General features: G+C 38.5%; 1 protein-coding gene across 2 annotated transcripts in view; it reads left to right on the forward strand.

The window, feature by feature from the left end:
• RABEP1 (rabaptin, RAB GTPase binding effector protein 1) overlaps positions 1–21,736 on the forward strand; it is a 109,582-nt gene that overhangs the window by 74,939 nt on the left and 12,907 nt on the right. For both annotated transcript variants that reach the window (XM_053911199.1, XM_053911198.1), the window contains 4 exons: positions 2,225–2,692; positions 3,945–4,049; positions 5,891–6,007; positions 19,428–19,526. In XM_053911199.1, coding sequence (XP_053767174.1) covers positions 2,225–2,692; positions 3,945–4,049; positions 5,891–6,007; positions 19,428–19,526 — 789 coding nt within the window. The remainder of the gene's footprint in view (positions 1–2,224; positions 2,693–3,944; positions 4,050–5,890; positions 6,008–19,427; positions 19,527–21,736) is intronic.

The raw sequence follows: 21,736 nt of genomic DNA on the forward strand, positions 1-21,736 counted from the left end.
AACAGGAGCAAGGGGAAAAGCATGGACTGTAGCCATCATTGGGGTTTTTGAGGAAAACAGGAGGCGGGCAGGGTAAATAGTATAAGATTGGTGAGTTCGAATAATTTCATTGGGCTTTGGGGTAGGGTAAATGCTGGTTTGGTTTGTGAGAGTTCGGTAAAGGAATTGGTTGGGGGTATGGACTTGGGATTGGTTGATTTGTATATAAAAGGCGTTTTTGTAGGCAAGTTGTTTATTCTAGGTATTAGCTGGCTTGGGAGGGGCAGTCTCTCCCTGGCCAGCAAGGTCCTAAAATGTCAAAAATATTATGATGTAGAAAACACAAACACACTGTTTACTCATCTATACACACATACATACACACACACACACAGTCAAGTTGGTTCCATTTTATTAGTATAAAATTTTTCATTGTAATAAGTAATGTCATAATGCTGTTATATATAATTTTTTCTTGTATAAAAATCATTATGGACTTAATCTGATTACTTCATTAGTGTAAGTTCTTGGGAAAAGAAATGCTGAGTTTGAGGATACAAACATTTTTAAGGTGTTAGAACATATTGTTGAATCATCTTTTGGAAACATTAAGTTTACAGTTCCTGTAGACGTGTTCCTTATGCTGTTACCAGTATGGTAGTCTGGTGTTTTTAGATTGGCCATCAGAACTTTTCTGCCCCTGTCCCCTTCCCTCTTTGTGTTACAGCAGCATTGTGTATGATAGTATTAGCTGTTAGGCTCCTTTATAAGTTCACAGAATGGGTTTCCAGTTTTTATTAGGATACTTCTTTGGGACCTTTGCCATAGCTAGTTTAATATATACTAGGTTTGTATTCCTTAGTCATCTGAATTTCACAGATGAAAAATCTTTAAAAAGAAAGAAGTGGAGAAATTAACATTAAAAGTTGCCAACTTTTTTTATTATAATACCAAGTAAGGATGTAAGGATATTTTTAAACATTTAAACAATTTTTATTCCACAGTCTTTTCTAGTTCATAAAAGGGAAGGCATTTAACCACAAAAAGTAGAAAGACTATTATCTTAAAATAAAGGCTAGAACTTTTAAGTTCAGTATATTTAGTTTCAAGAAAAACTTGCTGCATTTTCCTTGTTTTCTGATCCCACTAGCTGTGTAACTCCATCACATGATGGCACTGGTATGCTTTTAGATTTTGGGAATGTATTGCACCATCTTTTTTTTTTTTTTTTAATTGAGGTGAAATTCACATAATTTGAAATCAACCATTTACAGTGCGGTGGTAAAAAAAAATTTTTAAAGGAAAGAAAAAAAATACAGTGCTGTGGCATTTAGTACATTTACGGTGTTATGCAACTGTCACGTCTCTAGTTTCAAAACATTTTCATCATCCCCCCAAAGGATCTTTTGATCCCCATTCTCTTTTCCTTGCAACCTCTGGCAACCACTGGTTTGTTTTTGGTCTCTATGGACTTACCTATTCTGGACATCTCATATATTTGGAATCAAGTGATATATGTAACTTCTGTGTCTGGCTTCATTCACTTAGTGCACTACATTTAACATGTTAATTACACCTTGCTTGAAACTTGGATGCCAGCATACCACATTACCCTTGTTTCACTCTGCCACTCTGGCTACTCCTTCCTCTGACCATCCCCAAAATGTGTTTCTCAGGATTCTGCCCTTGAGCCTCTTCTCATTCTACAGACTCATGTTAGGTTTTTTGGTTTGCTCTTGTGACTTTAATTATCTTTATGTGATGGTTACTCCCAAATTTCTATGTAAAGACTTGTATGTCCCTCTATTGGGTGGACATCTGTACTTGGATATACAATAGGCATCTCACATTCAAGGTACTTAGCGCTGAATTTCAGGAAACCTCCTCTGACTTCATGTGTGTGGACCAAATTCCTCTCCTTGAGCTACCAAAGCATTCAGTACATAGTTGTAGCCTATCATTTTATTAAATGTGATATTCTGATAGCCTCCTTACTTTTTTTTTCTCTTCATGAAATCATAAGCATCTTGAGGGCTGAGATTGCTCAAGTTGTATCTTGAGTGCCTGGTTTAGTGCCCAGCGTATAGAAGACACTCAGTAAATGTTTGTTTAATAAATATATGAAGGTAACACACTAATGATTATCATGTGTAATGTGGCAAAATACTTTTAGCATGAGGTAGTTTTTCTTTTTGAAAACTACAGAGAATTATCTAACGTGACAATATGTATTTTCACATTTCAGGAGCATTTAGATAGTACCCATGGTTCAGTCCATTCCTTAGATGCAGATTTACTATTGCCATCTGGAGATCCATTCAGTAAATCAGACAATGACATGTTTAAGGATGGACTCAGGAGAGCACAATCTACAGACAGCTTGGGAACCTCAGGCTCACTGCAATCCAAAGCTTTAGGCTATAACTACAAAGCAAAATCTGCTGGAAACCTGGACGAGTCAGATTTTGGACCACTGGTAGGAGCAGATTCAGTATCTGAGAACTTTGATACTGCCTCCCTTGGGTCACTGCAAATGCCAAGTGGGTTTATGTTAACCAAAGACCAGGAAAGAGCAATCAAGGCAATGACGCCAGAACAAGAAGAGACAGCATCTCTCCTCTCCAGTGTCACCCAGGGTATGGAAAATGCTTATGTGTCTCCCAGCGGCTATCGCTTAGTCAGTGAGACAGAATGGAATCTCCTGCAGAAAGAGGTGAGTTATCTTCCTTTTGTTTCCTTCCTGAGCACTTTGAGCCATACTGGGTAACTCTGGGATTTATTGTTCATTCAGAAGATAATCCTTGGAGTCAGTACATGCACATGCTACTAGCAAGTGGGTGTTAACTCATATTGTATGACCCTTGTCATAGTCTGCTCTAGTTATTCAGGTGATTGTGACAGAGAAGGAACTAACTAGCTAATTGCATTGAGTGTGAACTTCTCTACCCTGAAGTCACAACTCTGAAATTGGAGCAGTCTGCCTGAATAGCATAGCTAAGTTATGCTATTTGGTTTTTTGCTTTGGTTTGCTTTGCAGTTTTTGTAACCTCGGTGTACTCCGAGATTCCTACTTTTTCATCTTCCCTTGAGATCTGAAGTGCAAATGCTTGTCAGCAGTTGATGCTGAGAGTGAATTTAAGGAGGGGGTGGAAAATATGGAAGAGAAGAAAAGCAGCCTTCAGTGAGGTTAATTTTCCTCCTAATAGTGTTTGCAGTACAGAAGTAAGGTAGGAGATAAAAACTTAAGTATATACTTGCATAGTGCTTCACAGATTACACAGCCCTTTCACATATCTCATCTGTTTGAGCTTCTTGATAATAGTGAGGCAGTCAGGACATGATTGTCCTCAATTTACAGATGAAGAAATTAGCTCAAAATATCAAATGAGTCACTTAAATTTCTCCTTTGACTTAGCAGCAAAACCTGGATTAGAATCCAGGTTTTTTGACTTGTAGTGCTTTCCTTTACCCAGGGTTACTTTAAAGAAGCTGTCAGTCAGTAAGTAGAACAGCTTATTAAGCCTGAAAGAAACTATTCTTCTTGTCTAACATATGAGAAGGTGCTACTTAATAGTTTAATACCTACTTTGTAATTGGAGCAGGTGACATGGTTAATTGGCACTGGTTCCTCCTCCCATCCCCTTCTTTGGCTGGGTTTAAAATGTGAGTGCCACAGTAAACTACCTTTTGCTTGCTTTGTGCTTTCCTCAAATGTGGTGTTTTGTGGCACTTAGTCTCTTGGTGGTAAACTTGTGTCCCTTGTTTTCCTATCATACTTCTATTAGAGCTTACGACTTTTAGAATCCAACCCTATACTGTAACTTCTTGCCTTAAGTCCCTGAAGAAATTATTTACTTGATGTTCTTCTTTGAGCAACATCAGTAAGACACTGCATGTGTTCCTCAAGTATGTAATGTAGAATTATTTTGTTCTGCCTGATAAGAAGTAATTTTGGTGCCCTTCAGGTACATAATGCTGGAAATAAACTTGGTAGACGTTGTGATATGTGTTCCAATTATGAAAAACAGTTACAAGGAATTCAGATTCAGGAGGCGGAAACGAGAGAACAGGTGAGTTTCTTTTGGGTATGCAAAAGTGGTGAACTGTTGTAGTTTTCATTGAAGGTGAAGAATTGGTTTTTCCCCCTCCAATTTGCTTTATGAAGTGTATCCATCTTGTTAAATGTGAAATAATCTGGTATGTGAAATATCAGTTACATTTCCAGTGGGAGCACACTAGAACCTCTGCCGTTCTGTATCTTTGCTTCATTAGCTTGCCCAACACCACACAGTCAGCTCACTTCTCTCAGGAGCACTGCTGCATCTTCCCTCCCAACCTCCCCTCTGCCCGGCACCTGAAAGTGATAGTGTCACGAGTGTATACACATGGAAAATGCTTTATGACATGGAGATTTAGGGAGATAAGAGGTTGACTATTAAATGCTTAATTGAGTATTAATCAGCTTTTGGAATCTTGCTTATTGCCTAGTTGTTATAAATTTGTTGAATTGATTATGTTAATTAACAGTGGCACAGAAATTAAGATTAAGTTGATCTAGAATGCTGGAATTGACAAATACCTTTTACAAATACAGTCCCAAATATTGGGCTCCTTGATAACATTTAGGAAATAATGTGGAATTTCATGAGAGTAGGCTTGTGAAAGTATATATAATGAAAAGATAGTTTTTTCCTTATATTTCCTCATTATTCTTTGATTGTTACAAAAGACTGTTCCCTTAGTCTTCAAAATAAGTGTAAGCATATTAGAATGATGGTTTAATATTTTCAGATGCCATTGGCATTGATTTCCTGCATATATGCATGCTTCAGGTGCGGCTTGGCATTTTGCCGAATCCTGGGTATTCAGATACAGAAAGAACACAGTATTACTGCCCATAAAGAGCTTTCAGTGTTGCCAGCAAAGCCATCAGTTCAATATAGTTAGTTCCTGAGGTGTACACATAGAACTAGAGCAGGGATGTCAAACTCATTTTCATCGGGGGCCACATCAGCTTTGTGGTTGCCTTAAAGGGCCGAATGTAATTTTATGACTGTATAAATGTAACTACTCCTTAACAGTTAAGTGAGAGCTCGGTGCTGCCGCCATGTAGAAACAAGGTGCCGGGCAGGATAAAACAAGGTGGAGGGCTGGATTCGGCCCACGGGCCTTGTGTTTGCCACCTGTGAACTAGAGGAAGGACAGGGGCATCTAACTTAACTTTGGGTTCAGTTGCGTAATCCTTGCAGGTAACACTTGAACTAAACTTCTTTTAGAGGTTGGAGTAAAATTAATTAGGAAAAGAAGGGGGGGAAAGGGTGTCCAAGGAGATGAAACATGTACAAAAGAACAGAGTTATGAAGGAAAATGATGTGTTCTAGGAAATATAAATAGTACGTGTCGCTGGGCAAAAGATGTGTGTATGCGCATGTGATAAAATAATGGGCGAGGAGACACAGGATGGTCATGACGAGATCACTGAGGAAGGGAGATGATTGAAGGGATTTAATTTTACCCTGAAGACTTTAGGAGACATTTAGGGATTTTAAGTAGGGAAATAGTAATGTGACTTGACTTTTGTTTTAGAAAAAAAATGTATGGTGTTAGTATGGATTGTAGATTGGAGGCAGAGGATATACTAGTGTCAGCAAGGCCAGTGTGCTAGCCCAGAAGGCCCAGGAGGACAAGTGATATTTAAAATGCGGTAATATACGTGAAAAATGATTTAACTGTAGGCATAATATAGTCATCAAATTAGGTCATTCATCCCATTTTTTTTCTGAATTGGCAAATCTATGATGTTTTTCAGGGAAAGAAAAGATTAAATTAAAAAAAAATTTGGAGTTATGGATTTTTTCAGTTTATAAAGTATTCTGGTATTTAATTCTAATTGGCATTTAAAATTGCATAGGTGAAAAAACTACAGGTGATGCTAAGGCAAGCAAATGACCAGTTAGAGAAGACAATGAAAGATAAGCAGGAACTAGAAGACTTCATAAAGCAGAGCACTGAGGATTCAAGTCATCAGGTAAATATGGGTTTTTAGAATGGGACCCATGGGCAGTGACTCGGTTGTTTAAATTAAAAAATCCTGAAAACAGTAATGTTTCTTTCTTGCCCTGAAGATTGGGCAGTTCTTTTTCCTTCTTACTGTTTTTTTTTTCTGCTGTTATACAGATTTTATTTTTTAATAAATATTTTATTTATTTATTTTTAGAGAGAGGGTAAAGGAGGGAGAGAAACATCAATATGTGGTTTTGTCTCACACGTCCCCTACTGCAACCCAGGCATGTGCTCTGACTGGGAATCAGACCAGTGACCCTTTGGTTCACAGGCCAGCACTCAGTCCACTGAGCCATGTCAGCCAGGGTGTTATACAGATTAAAAAAAAAACACTAAAAATTACTGGTTAATGAATATTAGGAGGCTGATTCTCCTTTCCCCTTTGATTTCTATTTGTTTTTTTTTCTGATGCACAACACATTTGCTGACAAGAAAGATACTGATTATATTCTTTGTGACTTTTTAAGAAGTATAGCATTCACAGTAAAAACTTAGACATACCGGAACTAACATCTGTGTGACCACAATCAAGATCAAGTAATAGAACATTAGCCAGTACCCCAGAAGCCTTCACTTGCCCCTCTACTTACCACCCCTTCCCCAGAGGTAACCACTGTCCTAATTTCTGATACCATTAGATTAGTGTTATCTGTTATTTTTTTAATTTTAACGAATGAATCATATAGTTTGTATCCTTTTGTGCCTGTTTTATTCCATTCAACATGTGAAATTTTCACTCAAGGGGCATATAGCAGTATGTTCATTTTCTTTATTGTATACTTTTACCATTGTATGGATATATCACAAATTATTTATCACAGTGAGCATTTGGGTTGTTTTCAGTTCTGCGATATTATGAATAATGCTACTTTGAATTCTGTATAGGGCTTGTTGCACATGTTTCTGGTGGATATAAGCCCAGGACTGAAATGCCTGGGTCAAAATGTTCAGAATGTGTGTGTCAACTTTAGTAGATATTAATGCCACAAATTTTACAATGTGGTTGTGTAAATTTATACTCCCACCAGCAATGTGTGAGAAGAATTTCTGTGAGTCCACAATCTTGACAAACTTCATTTTGTTAGTTATTTTAATTATATAGCCATTCTGGTGGATGTATAATGGTATTTCACTATGGCTTAGTTGGCATTTCTCTGATGACCATTGAGGTTATTTAGCATCTTTCATGTTAATTAGCTATTGGGATATCATTTAGTGTGTGTGTGAGATTCCTTCTCAAGTCCTATGCTCATTTTTTCTATTTGTGTTGTGTTTAAAAAATTTTTTCAGTTATTTTTCTGATTTGTTAAGAGACACATACACGCACACACATATATAAAATCTTATTGGTGCCTTTTAGTGATTTGTGTTGCAGGTGTCTTCTGTCCAATATCTTGTTTTCATTATTTTAATGGTGGCTTTTGATGAACAGTAGTTCTTAAGTTTAATGTAGTTAAGCGTACTGATCTTTTCTTTATGATTAGTGACTGATGACTTGGTTTTTATAAAAAGATTTTACTTATTTTTAGAGAGAGGGGAAGGGAGGGAGAAAGAGGGAGAGAAACATCGATGTGTGAGAGATACTTGGATTGATTGCCTCCCACGTGTGCCCTGATTGGGAATTGAACCAGCGACCTTTTGGCTCATAGGCCAGCACTTAGTCCATTGAGCCACATCGGCCAGGGTTTGACTCAGTTTTTAAAATAATGTTTTTTACATTGGAATTATGAGAATATTTTTATATATTTTGTAGACAATTTATTGTTATATCTACTCATTTTTATATATAAAATCTAGAAAGGACTTTTATTATGTATCTGCTATAGATAAGAGTATACTTTTATGTATTATTTTTATATGGATATCCAGTTTCTATGCAATTAGTGAAAACATTACCTTTTCCCTGCTGTTCTGCAAAGCCATCTTTGTCATCTATCAAGTGAATATATGAGTAGGTGTGTTGTCAGTTTCAGAACTCTGTGCCATTAGATTGGTCTATTTGTCTATTTTTGTGCCAGATTCTATTCTGTAATTTATAGTAAAATCTTTATTTGGTTCTATTGTACAGTTTTTATTTTCCCACTGAGAACTATGTTTTCATTCATTTCAAAATTATTTAACTTTTTTTTACTTCATGCAGCATAGTTACAATATCTACTTCAAAGTTTTTGATAATTCCAACTGAGGCCATCATGGGGTTGGCATTTGTTGATTTTCTTTCCTCTTGAAAATTGGTCACATTTTCCTGATTCTTTCCATGTCAGCTACTTTTAGCTTTTATCCTGGTAATTATGAGTACTTTACTGCAAAATTTTGGGGTCTATTTTTCTGATTAGGTTCAGTTCACAAGTTTTGTCTTGCCTTCTGTGAGTGGTAGTTCTAATGTCAGTTCATTTTTAAAAGCCTTTGTGATGCTGCTTTGGATCTGTCCATGTATATATATGGCTCAGGGTGAGTGTAGTACTTGAGGTGGTTTGTGAGGTCTGTTCAGAAAGTATCTAGCCTTGTAATATGAAAAATAGAGACATTTATTGAAGAAGATACAAGAAACATTGTACATAGGACAATGATGCCTCAGTCCCCTTCAAAGTAAGCACCTTGGGACCTCACATAGTTCTCCCATCATCTCTTCCCAGTGTGTTCAAAACACTGCAAAATCCTTTGTTGGAATAGCCATTAGCTGCTCCATTGTATTTTCCTGAATCTCATCATAGGTCTGAAATCTCTTCCCTTTCAAAGGTGATTTTAGTTTTGGGAAAAGCCAGAAGTCACAGGGTGCCAAATCTGAGCTGTAGGAGGGCTGAGTCACCTGGATGATTTGATGTGTCACCAAAACACTCTGCACAAGACGTGATGCATGAGTGGGCACATTATGGTGATAAAGCTGAGTATCTCCAGTTGCCCATAGCTGCGGTCATTTTCATCATATTGCATCTCTCAACAGATGACGAACGTTGAGGTATTACTCCTTATTAATTATATGGCCTGGATCGCTTCTCAGCCTTTTGGCTAAGATCAAGTATCAGTTCTTATCAGTTTAATTATATGGCCTGGAGAGGCATACTCGAGATGGACAACACCTTCCCAATCAAAAAACAAAATGAAAATGGTTTTGATCTTGTACTTTGCTGAGCCTTCTTCAGATGTGGAGAACCAGGTAACTTCCCTATGACGACTGGGCCTTCGTTTCCAGATCATAGGCATAGACCCACGATTCATCTTTGGTTATGACTTTCTTTAGGAAATCTGGTTTATTGGTAGCAGTTTGAATCAATTCATTAGAAACTATAGCACAATGTTCCTTCTGCTCTGGTAGCAGGAGCCATAGAATAAGTTTTGCTGTGACACATTTCATGCCAACATCCTGCATCAAAATCTTGGACATGGTACTTTTTGAAATCCCCAGATCAGCTTCTAGTTCTTGCACTGTCAGTTGCTGATTTTTGTTCATTGCAGCCCATACACATTCAGCATTCTCAGGTGTTCTGCTTGTTGCAGGCCTTCCAGAACGTGGATCACTGTCAGCAGATTCTCAACCATCTTTGAAAAATTTGCGCCACACTTTTATTTGTGCTGTACTCATTGCATCATCTCTGAAAGCCTTCTGAATCATCTGAATTGTTCCTGCAGAGGAGTGTTCAAACTTAATGCAAAATTTGATGCAGATTCATTGCAACAGCCACACAGTACACATGCTCACTCAGTGGCATCTGCTGTTCCCACTGACTCCCAGTGAAGTCGTCATTGCATGCCATTCCAGTCTCCTTGGCTACCAGGTTACATTGATGTCATGCAAACTGTTATTATATTAACAATGGCTGGACTTTTTCCAGGCAGACCTCATATACTTAGATTTAAGGGATCCTTTTTTGAGCTCTCTCCTTTTTCAGATTACCTCTGCTATTCAGTTAACAGGACTCTGCCCTGGTCCTGTGATCAGAGAGATAGTTTTCACCCTGGCTGGTGTGACTCAGTGGATTGAGCACCAGCCTATAAAGTGAAAGGTCACTGGTTCAATTCCTGGTCAGAGCACATTCCTGAGTTGCAGGCCAGGTCCCCATTTGGGGTTGTGCAGCAGATCAATGTTTCTCTCCCTCTCTTTCTCCCTCCTTTCCCTTCGCTCTAAAAATAAATAAAATCTTCAAAAAAAAAAGTTTTCTCTCCTGTGCTGCTTGTAGCTGTTGCAGCTTACAACTGTGGTGGCACTCAGATTAACACTGGCAAGAAAGTATAACAACCCAAACGAACAGTAAACTGTGCTCCTGTATGAATTGCTTCTTCCCATTTTGACTTCCCTCCCTAAATTGTCTACTTTTGCTTAGTCCTCAGGTAGTTGATTTTTGTATTTTATCCACAGTTTTTAGTTGTAATCAGGGGAGTGAAAGGCCATAGTCATCTTATTAGTCCACCTTGGACAGCACCAGAAGTCTCCATTCTCATATTTTTTGTTTACCAGACAGACCATTTTCTTTCATTCAAGAAAAATACTTTTGCCAGCTACAGAATTCTGAGCACTTATGTTATTTTCTCTCAGCACTTCAAAGGTATTTTTCCTTTGCTTCTGGCTTCCATGTTTCTGATGGGAAGTCATCTACTATTCTTGCTCCTTTGGGGGGTAAATGTTATTTTTTTCCCTTTGCTATTTTTAAAAAATATTTTATTTATTTATATTTTAGAGAAGGGAAGGCAGGGAGAAAGAGAGGGAGAGAAACATCAATGTGTGACTGCCTCCTGCATGCCCCCTGCTGGGGACCTGGCCTGCAACCCAGGCATGTTCCCTGACTGGGAATCGAACCAGTGACCCTTTGATTGGCAGGCCAGAGCTCAATCCACTGAGCCATACCAGCCAGGGCTCCCCTGGTTATTTTAAAGACTATTTTTTTTTGGCTTTTGTTTTTGGCAGTTTTACTGAGGTATATTTTTCTTCATATTTCTCCCGTTTGGGGGTCACGGTTTCTTGAATCTCTCAATTGATGTCTTATATCATAACTAGAATATCTTCAGCCATTATGTCTCTTCAAAAAAACCTTTTTCTTGAGATATCCATACATTAAAGTGCATAAACCTCAAGTGTGTAACTAGATGAATTTTAACATGTGAAAACTATTATCAGGGTGATCATCACCTGGATCAAGATAAAGACCATTTTGGAAACACTCATGTTCTTTCCTAATAAATAAATATCCCACCTGCATGTACATAGAGGCAGCCACTATTTTGAAATTTAACAGTATTATGTTGTTCTTGAACATCATATAAATAGAATCATACAGTTTGTGGCCTTTTGCATGTGGTCTGTTTTTTTAAAATACTTTTTTATTTTTCAATTGCAGTTGACATAGAGTAGTTTCAGGTCTACAACCTTGTAATTAGACATTTATTTAATTTACAAAGTGATCACCCTGCAAAGTATAGTACACATATGACACCATACATAGTTATTATAGTATAATCGACTGTGTTTCCTATGCTGTGCTTTATATATCTGTTACTGTTTTTATAACTGGCAGTTTGCACATCTTAATCCCTTCCTTTTTCACCCATCCTCCTGCCTCTCTCCCATATGGTAACTATCTGATATTCTCTATATCTGTGATTTTGTTTCTTTTTTATTTATTCATATATTTTGTTTGGTAGTTTCCACATATGAGTGAAATCTTTATATTTGCCTTTCTCTGTCTGACTTGTTTCACTTAGCACAGTACTCTTCTAGATCCATCCATGCTGTTGCAAATGGCAAGATTTCATTCTTTTTTTCTGTAATAAAAATATAGTATTCCATTTTATGTAGGTACTATATCTTTTCTTCATTGGCTAATTGATGGACACTTAGGTTGCTTCCATATCTTAGTTATCACAATAATGCTGGCCCTGGCTGGTGTGACTCAGTGGATTGAGTGCCGGCCTGTGAACCAAAGGGTCACTGGTTCGATTCCCAGTCAGGGCACATGCCTGGGTTGCGGGCCAGGTCCCCAGTAGGGGATGCATGAGAGGCAGCCACACTTTGATGTTTCTCTCCCTCTCTTTCTCCCTCCCTTCCTCTCTAAAAATAAATAAATAAAATCTTTAAAAAATTTTAAAAAATAATGCAATGAACAAAGAGATGCATGTGTTTTTTTGAATTAGTGTTTTGAATTTCTTCAATAAATAGCCTGAAGTGGAATTGCTGGGTTCTTCTTTGTCTCTTCTTATAGCCTTTGTTTTTGAAGTCTTTTTTTTTGTCTGATAGAAGTATTGGTACCCCATCTTTTTCTTTTTCGTTTCCATTTGCATGAAATATTTTTCCATCCCTTTACTTTCAGTCTGTGTGTCTTTCAATCTAAAGTGAGTCTCCTGTAGGAAGCATATATATTGGTCTTGTTTTCTTACCCATTCAGCTACCCTGTGCCTTTTGATTGGAGTATTAAACCACTTACGTTTAAAGTAATTATGGATAGGTATGTAGTTAATGCAGTTATTGCAATTTTGTCATTCATATTTTTTATCTTTTTTCTTCCTGCTTTTCTTAAAGAAGTCTTTAACATTTCTTGTAATACTGTTTGGTCATGATGAACTCCTTTAGTTTTTCTTGTCTGGGAAGGTCTTTATGTGTCCTTTGATTCTAAATTATAGCCTTGATAGGTAGAGTAATCTTGGTTTTATGTCCTTGCTTTCATCACTTTGAATATTTCTTGCCAATCCCTTCTGGCCTGCAAAGTTTCTGTTGAGACATCAGCTGACAGTCGTTTTTTAAAAAATGTAGTGAGGAAGGAGGTGGAGAGAGACAGACAAGACAGACACATTGATTTGTCGATTCGCTTATTTATGCATTCATTGGTTCATTTTTGTATGTGCCCTGACTGGGGATCAAACCCACAACCTTGGTGTATCAGGACAATGTTCTAACCAACTAAGCTACCTGGCCAGGGCTCAGCTGACAGACAGTCTTAAGAGACCTCCTCTCTAAGTAACTAACTGCTTTCTCTTGTTGATTTTAGGATTCTCTCTTTGTCTTTAACCTTTGCCATTTTAATTATGATTTGTCTTGGGGTGGGCCTTGTTGGGTTCATCTTTTTGGCGACTCTCTGCACCTCCTTATTTGTAATGTCTCTTCTTCGCCAGGTTAGGGAAGTGTTCTGTCATTATTTTTTCAAATAGGTTTTTAATTCCTTGCTCGCTCTCTCTTCTCATTCTGATACCCCCATGATGCGAATGTTGGTACATTTGATTTTGTGCCCAGAGGCCCCTTAAACTATCCTTTTTTTTTTTTGGATCTTTTTTCTTTTCGCTGTTCCAATTGGGTGTTTTCTATTACCTTGTTTTCCAAATCACTGATTTGATCCTCTCCTTCACCTAATTTACTGTTGATTTCCTCTAATGTATTCTTCATTATAGTTATTGCATTTTTAATTTCTGACTGGTTCTTTTTTGTATTCTATCTCCATTTTTGTTTCCTATCTCTTTGTTGAAGTTTTCATTGAGTTCATCTACTCTTCCCTAAATTCATTGAGGATCATTATAACCAGTGCTTTGAACTGTGCATCTAGTAGATTTTCTCAATTTTGTTTAATTCTTTTTCTGGAGTTTTGTTCTGTTCTTTCACTGGGGACATGTTCTTTGTCTCTTCATTTTTGTGGCCTCCCTGTGTTTGTTTCTGTTTACTAGGTAGATCTGCTTTGTCTCCTGGTCTTGGTTGAGTGGCGTTATGTAGTAGGTGCCCTGTGGGGCTCAGTGGCACAGTCCCCCTTGGTCACCTGAGCTGGTGGCTCCATGTATGTCTTGTGTGGGTTGTGTGTGCCCTCTTGGTCTAGTTGAGCCTTGATTGCTGTGCCATGTCCATGGGAGGGATTGACCCTCAGACTGGGAGGACTGGCCATGACTACAGCAGAAGAGCTATTGTTCAGGGTCTGACCCTTTGGAGCAGGATTTGCTTTAACAGGGTTCTGGTGTGTGCCGAATCCACCCTTTGAGTGAACGTATCATTGTGGAGGTGGCTGGATGGTGCTCTGATAGGATCTGAAGGTGGCCATTGGATGTGTTGGTTCTTGGGCCTCATGGGAGAGGCTCTGGTGCAGTAGCAAGGTCAGCTACTGCTTGTGTCGAGCCCAGGGTTACCTGGTGTGGTCTACAAAGTGATCTGTGACAGTTACCACTTGTGGTGGGCTTAGAGATGGTTGGGAGAGGCTAAGCTGGGAACTATGGCTGGCTGCCACTAGTGCCCAGCTAGGAGCCACTTAGGAGGAGGTATGGGGCATGCTAAAGCCAGCAGCTGCTTGTTTGGGATTTGTGAACCTTTGAAAGATTTTAGTGATGTCTGCAGCACAGGCTAAGACAGGCCATTTGTATGGGAAAACCTCTGGAAGAAGCTTGGGTGGGACTCAAGTTGCATAGGTTGAGGTCTCAGGGAATCACCAGGGTGGGACTAACAGTGTTAGCCAGGTTGATGGAGACTCAAGACCTGGTGCCCACCTGTTCCAGCAGGCTGTGTAGGTGCAGAGATGCTCAAAAAAGGAACAAAATGGCTTCAGAGAGCAGCCTTTCTGGCACTCACCCTAAAGCCACACCACTGACTTCCTCTCCGTATTTCCCTGGCACTTTTCAAGCAGCTGCCCAGTGCTGGATCTCAGAATGAGTGAGTTTGTCAGGGAGTAAATCTGTGCGCAAGCCCTTTAAGAGGAACATCTGGTACTCCAGCAGCCCTTTCTCTCACTCAGCCACAGTCCCTGCTGCTTTTCACAGCAGGAAGTTTTGGGGACTTATATTCCTGGCCCTGGAATCCTAGGCTGGGGAGGGGACCTCTGCAGCCAAGATTTCCCTCCTGTTTCTCAGTCGTGGGTGTGGAGTGCCTCCACCCCTCCTACCAGTCTTGAAATGGTTTTTCCTGTATATCCTTCGTTATAGGGCTTTGGTCATTTTTTTTTTTACCTAATCTGTAAGTGGTTCGGTCACTCTGCAGTTCAGTCATAATTTTGATATGGTTATGGGAGAAGGCAAACCCATGTATACCTACCCCACCTTGATTGGAAGTCTCACTTCTGGTCTGTTTGATCAGTGAGACTCATCCACATTGTCCTATGCATTAGTAGTTACATTTTAATGCTTTGTTTATTGTATTTGATGTATATTATACCATGATTTCTTTATCTCTTCTACACTTGAGGGATACTTGGGTTGTTTCTGGGTTTGGGTTATTGTGAATGATTAATACATTTTCTAGCTAGATATATTACATGTCTTTTGTTGGACATGTGGATTAATTTCTGTTTCTATGAGTGATTTTAATATTTATTTATTTTTAGAGAGAGGGGAAGGGAAGGAGAGAGGGAGAGAAACATCAGTATGTGGTTGTGTCTCGTGTGCCCCCTACTGGGGACCTGGCCCACAACCCAGGCTTGTGCCCTGACTGGGAATTGAACCAACGACCCTTTGGTTCATAGGCCCCCACTCAATCCACTGAGCTACACCAGCCAGGGCAAGTCACAGAGTTTGCATAGGCTTATTTCCAGAGCATGAAATTTCACTGGCTATTATTATTTAAATATTTACATAGACCTTCACATTGCATCTTTATGACTTTTTTAACCTTTATTTTGTATTTTCTATTTTTTATCTTTATTTCCTTCAGATCTGTGTTCTAGTTCACTCATTTTCTCTTTAATTGGGTCTAATCTGTTGAAATCCATTGAGTTTTTAATTATTTTTTTTTTAGTTTGTTATATCTATTTGGTAATTTTTCATTGTTTTCAGTTCTCTGGAAATTTTCTTTCAAATCTTCTAACAGATCAAATATATTTCATTTTAGAGTTTTTAAAGATTTCATTTATTTATCTTTAGAGAGAGGGGAGAGGAGGGAGAGAGAGAAACAGCGATGTGTGATTGCCTCTCATATGTCCCCTGCTGGGGACCTGGCCTGCAGCCCAGGCATGTGCCCTGACTGGGAATCATACCAGCGACCCTTTGGTTCACAGGCTGTCACTCAATCCACTGAGCCACACCAGCCAGTACTGATCAAGTATCTTTTAAAGTCTGCTCTAATAATTCACATATCTGGATTCATTGTAGATCTCTATTATGTTTTTTTAAATCATTTCCTTCTGTTTGTATCATACCATTTTATTGTGCATTTTTATTTGAATGCCAGATATTGTATGTGAAAAATTGTTCAAATATTATAAAGGCATTTTCCTTATAAGAGGCAGGCAACTAGTGGTACTGACAGTCCTGGATCACCTTAATTCAGTTACAGAAATTGCAATTAGAGGAACTTGTGAAGGTTGTATTATTGTAAATTCCTTTGTTACCTTCAGAAGTGGCCCTTTGGGGACACAATCTAAAGTGCAGCATTTGTCCTGACTGGGTGGCTCAGTTGGTTGGAACCTGTCCCATAAACCAGAGGGTTGCAGGTTCAATCCCTGGTCAGAGCACATACCTAGGTTGTGGGATTGGTCTCAGATTGGGGTGCGTGCAGAAAGTAACCAATCAGTGCTTCTCTTTCATATCTATGTTTCTGTCTTCCCCTCTCCCCTTTAAGAATCAACAAAACATTTCCTCGGGTGAGGATAAAAAAAATAAAGTGCAGAGTTTTTACCAGGGGTCCCTTTGCATAGTGGGTCCTGGATTCTTAACTTTTACCACCATATCTTATGGCTCTCAAACATTCTCAGTCTCACATCTGTTTCTTTGGGAATTGGCACATTCTTCTAGAGAAGAGCTGTTCCAGATGCTGCACTCATCACTTCAAGTGTCCTCATTCTGGTCCTGGGCCCTGTCATTCTTTTTGCTTTGTTCTCCAGTGCCTTCAAGTAGATGTCTTTAATATTTTGGTCTCATTTTCCTAATTCTCAATAGAAAAGTTGGTACAGGTTTTCTAAATCACTACTACTGGAAGCAGAATTCTTCTTTTTTTTTTTGTAATATATTTTATTGATGATGTATTATAGTTGTCCCATTCCCCTCCCCCTTTTCCCTTCTGCCCTGCATAGCCCCTCCCACCCACATTGCCTGCCTTTAGTTCATGTCCATGGGTCGTACATATAAGTTCTTTGGCCTCTACATTTCCCATACTATTCTTAACCTCCCCCTGTCTATTTTCTACCTATATTTATGCTACTTATTCTCTGTACCTTTTCCCCCTCTCTGCCCCTCCTACTCCCCTGCTGATAACCCTCCATGTGATCTCCATTTCTGTGATTCTGTTCCTGTTCTAGTTGTTTGCTTAGTTTTTGTTTTAGGTGTGGTTGTTAATAACTATGAGTTTGTTGTCATTTTATTGTTCATATTTTTGATCTTTTTCTTAGATAGGTCCCTTTAACATTTTATATAATAAAGGCTTGGTGAGGATGAACTCCTTTACCTTGACCTTATCTGGGAAGCACTTTATCTGCCCTTCCATTCTAAATGATAGCTTAGCTGGATAGAGTAATATCAGATGTAGGTCCTTGCCTTTCATGATTTGGAATACTTCTTTCCAGCCCCTTCTTGCCTGCAGGGTTTCTTTTGAGAAAGCAGCTGACAGTCTTATGGGAACCCCTTTGTAGGTAACTGTGTCCTTTTCTGTTGCTGCTTTTAAGATTCTCTCCTTCTCTTTAATCTTGGCTAATGTAATTTTGATGTTCCTTATTGTGTTCCTCCTTGGGTCCAGCTTCTTTGGGACTCTCTGGGCTTCCTGGACTTCCTGGAAGTCTATTTCCTTTGCCAGATTGGGGAAGCTCTCCTTCGTTATTTGTTCAAATAAGTTTTCAATTTCTTGCTCTTCCTCTTTTTCTGGTACCCCTGTGATTCAGATATTGGAATATTTAAAGATGTCCTGGAGGTTCTTAAGCCTCTCCTCATTTTTTTGAATTCTTGTTTCTTCATTCTTTTCTGGTTGGATGTTTCTTTCTTCCTTGTGGTCCACACCGTTGATTTGAGTGCCAGTTTCCTTCCCATCACTATTGGTTCCCTATACATTTTCCTTTATTTCACTTAGCATAGCCTTCATTTTTTCATCTAATTTGTGACCAAATTCAACCAATTCTGTGAGCATCCTGATTACCAGCGTTTTGAACTGTACATCTGATAGGTTGGCTATCTCTTCATTGCTTAGTTGTATTTTTTCTGGAGCTTTGATCTGTTCTTTTATTTGGGCCTTTTTTTTTTTTTGGTTTTGGCACGCCTGTTCTGTGAAGGGGTGGAGCCTTAGGTGTTCACCAGGGCGGGGCAACCCACATTACTGTGTTTTGATGCTGTGTGTGGGGGAGGGATCTGAGAGGGAACAGTGCTGCTTCTTCCCCTCTCTGCCAGATTTCAGTCACTTCCCCCACGACCTACAATTAAATTGGGCCCTTCTGGTGCTGATTCCCAGGTGGGTGTACATTCTGGGACCTTGTTGGTGTCTCAAATGAACTCTCCTGTGAGGCTGGGAGTTTCTCTTGTAGGCGCCTCAACCCCCACAGGTGTTTTCAGTCAGAGGCTTTGAGGCTTTATTTCCCTGTTCTGGAACTCTGGGGTTGCATGGTCTGTCTCGCTCCCCAGTTGCTCCTCCCAGTTTATCTGCATGCGAATGTGGGACTGCCCAGTCCACAATCTGCCTCCTGGCTGGGTCCACCAGCTGCCGCCTTGCCACAAGTCCTCTCTGCCTGGCTGCCCATCTCCGCCCCTCCTACCAGTCTGAATGAATGTTTCTTCTTTATCTCCTTGGTTGTCAGACTTCCATACAGTTCAATTTTCTGTCAGTTCTGGTTATTTTTTGTTTTTAAATTTGTTGTTGTCCTTCTTTTGGTTGTGCAAGGAGGCACAGTGTGTCTACCTACGCCTCCATCTTGTCCGGAAGTGGAAGCAGAATTCTGACAATAATTTTTAGATGCCTAAACAAGTTTATTTTGATTTATTTTATAATTCTTATGAGTCATCAACTTTCACATAAATCCTTGCTGAGGAACGTTAAAACTAATTCAAGGAGTTTGGAGTTCAGTGATGCAATCATTTGTTTATTGCTGTTAGTTAACCATCTTAGAAGATTTCAGCTATTTAGAAAAGATTAATTTATCCTTTAAACTCTGTGGATTTTTGTGGACAGAGTTTCAATTTTTATAAATTTTTTAGCTCCTTTAAGATTAATATTCATAACTAGGTCACATGGATTAATATCTGTGTCTAGAGATGCGTATAATGCTGTTTGCTCCTGTATGGCAGCACGCTATTCTGGGGACTTTGGTATTGCTTTGTGTCATCTGAAAGCCCGAGGCTTTGTACACAGCAGATGCACACATACCTGTTGAATGAGTAATGAGTGGATTACAATGAACTAATAAAACATAGTTCTGAACATTAAATAAGCAGAGATGGAAGGGTTAATTTCAGAATAACTAGTTTCCTGTTATTTTCTGCATATGGTGTTTTTTTTTTTGTTTTGTTTTGTTTTTAAGATCTCTGCACTTGTCCTAAGAGCCCAAGCATCTGAGATCTTACTTGAAGAGTTACAACAGGGGTTTTCCCAAGCAAAGAGGGATGTTCAGGAACAGATGGTAAGTGAACATTTAAAGAAACGTTAACTATGTTAAATAACTTCCTTTTCGTTCTATCTTGAAATTGTCTTTGATATGAGTTTATCGCCCAGGCCAAAGTGGTTACTATGATGTTCCCCAGGGCCTATAGAACATCAGTAATGGACAAGAGTATGTAGACATTATTATGTAAAGACATTATTTCTTTTTTAAACCCCCAATATTCTAATTTTTCACTTATTTATTTTTCTGATTTGGGGAGCCTAAAGAGAATAAACTATGGACCACTGTTTAATTTTCAGTTCTAAATACTAAAAATTGAAATCTCTCAAAGCCCTAGCAGTCACAGCTTATAAGCAGTCATGCTTTTCCTGGACAGCTAATTTGCTTAAAATAGCCTCATAATTGCACATGAGTTACGATAAAAATGCACCATACTGCTCTGGTACTGGGGAACTTAGAGAAGGCCATTAATTTTGAGATGGGTGGGGGTAGAGAGCTTCTTGAAGAAAAGCTGGATGGAACCTTTGCAGTACAGTTGCCCAGATTTGGGCCTCCTCAGTAGTCTGACTACATTTTCCTTATTCTTCCTTTTTTCTCAAAGTTGAGACCCTGCATCTGATGGCCCTTTGTAAGTTATAGCATAGTTGGCTCTGTTGGGATGACCCTACAAAGTTGCTTCTTATACAGCTCTTTCAGGGATGACAAAAAAAAAAAAAAAGCCTTGGGTTATATGGTAGTGGTTTGGTTTTGGTTGGCATTGGATAGTATCTGAAAGACCATTTGAGCTGATTCCTAAATACTAGCTCTGGTCTGTGGGGAAGCATCTCATCCTAATCATTGACCATAGAGAATTTCATGATTTTTCATTAATTAGACAATATAAAATAATAATCGTTGATCTAAAAACCACTGTGTTAAATGCTGACAAAGATTAATTGCTAGCCTTCTTACATTCTTCTGCCCCCTCTCATCTTTATCTTTTTAAACCCATTGCTTTTGCCAACATTTTAAAAAGTTGATTCCTCTAAAAATGAATGTGTAGGTGACATTGAAGAATTACTTAAATTAAGGTTGAGTACCTTACCATTTTCTTGAAATTGCCTTTGAAGTTTTTTATGTTGAGAAAGAAAAACTCAACTCCTTTTTGTTCCTTTTTATTGAGTTTATTGGGGTGACACTGGTTAATAACATTATATGGGTTTCAGGTGTACAATTCTATAATACCTCACCTATATATTGTGTGCTTATTACCCTAAATCAAGTCTTCTTTCATCATTATTTAACCCCGTATACCCTCTTCTACCTCCCCCTGCCCCTCTTTCCCTCTGGTAATCAACATACTGAGAAACTTAATTTCTTATGGTGCTTCAGAGAATAGTAGCTATGATGGTGTTGGGTTCTTAATATTTTCCCCTTTTTATTTTGAAAAATTTCAAACTTATAGAGAGGTTTAAGGAATGATGAACACTCATAAAATCTTTTAGATTTAGCAGTTGTTATTATGTTGCCACATTTTTTCCATACTTGCAGTTGTTTCTCAGTCTCTTTCATATAAATGTATATACAGGGTGGGGCAAAAGTAGGTTTACAGTTCATGTGGAAAGTAATATAATAATAAATAATTACACAAGAATAAGTTTTGTTTCATGTACTCATACCTGTAAACCCACTTTTGCCCCCACCCTGTATATTTTTCAGAACAATTTGGAATTAAGTTGTAGACATCATATACTCCTAAATATATTGTTCTGCATAACTATTATACTGTTATTACAGTTGACCCTTGCACCATGGTGTAGGGGTTAGGGACGCTGACCCCAGCACAGTTGAAAATCCACATACAACTTTCAACTCGCCCAAAACGTAACTATTGATAGCCTACTGTTAACTAAAAGCCTTACCAATAACATAAACAGTTGATTAACTTATATTTTGTATGTTATACGTATTATATACTGTATTCTTAAGTTAGAAGAAAATGTTATTAAGAAAATCAAAAGGAAGAGAAGATACACTTACAGTACTCTATGTATTTATGGGAAAAATCTGAATGTAAGTGGACCTGTGTAGTTCAAACCTGTGTTGTTCAGTGTAATCATAATCCCCAAAAGTTTTGGATTATATTTTAGTAGTAGTTTCAGTTTTTTTGATTGAAGAACCAATCAGGCGTCATGTATTGTATTTTGTTGTTAGGTCACTTTAGTCTTCTTTAATTTAGAGCAGTCGCT

Source organism: Desmodus rotundus, chromosome 9 (assembly GCF_022682495.2).
Source record: "Desmodus rotundus isolate HL8 chromosome 9, HLdesRot8A.1, whole genome shotgun sequence".
Classification (NCBI taxonomy): Eukaryota; Metazoa; Chordata; class Mammalia; order Chiroptera; family Phyllostomidae; genus Desmodus; species Desmodus rotundus.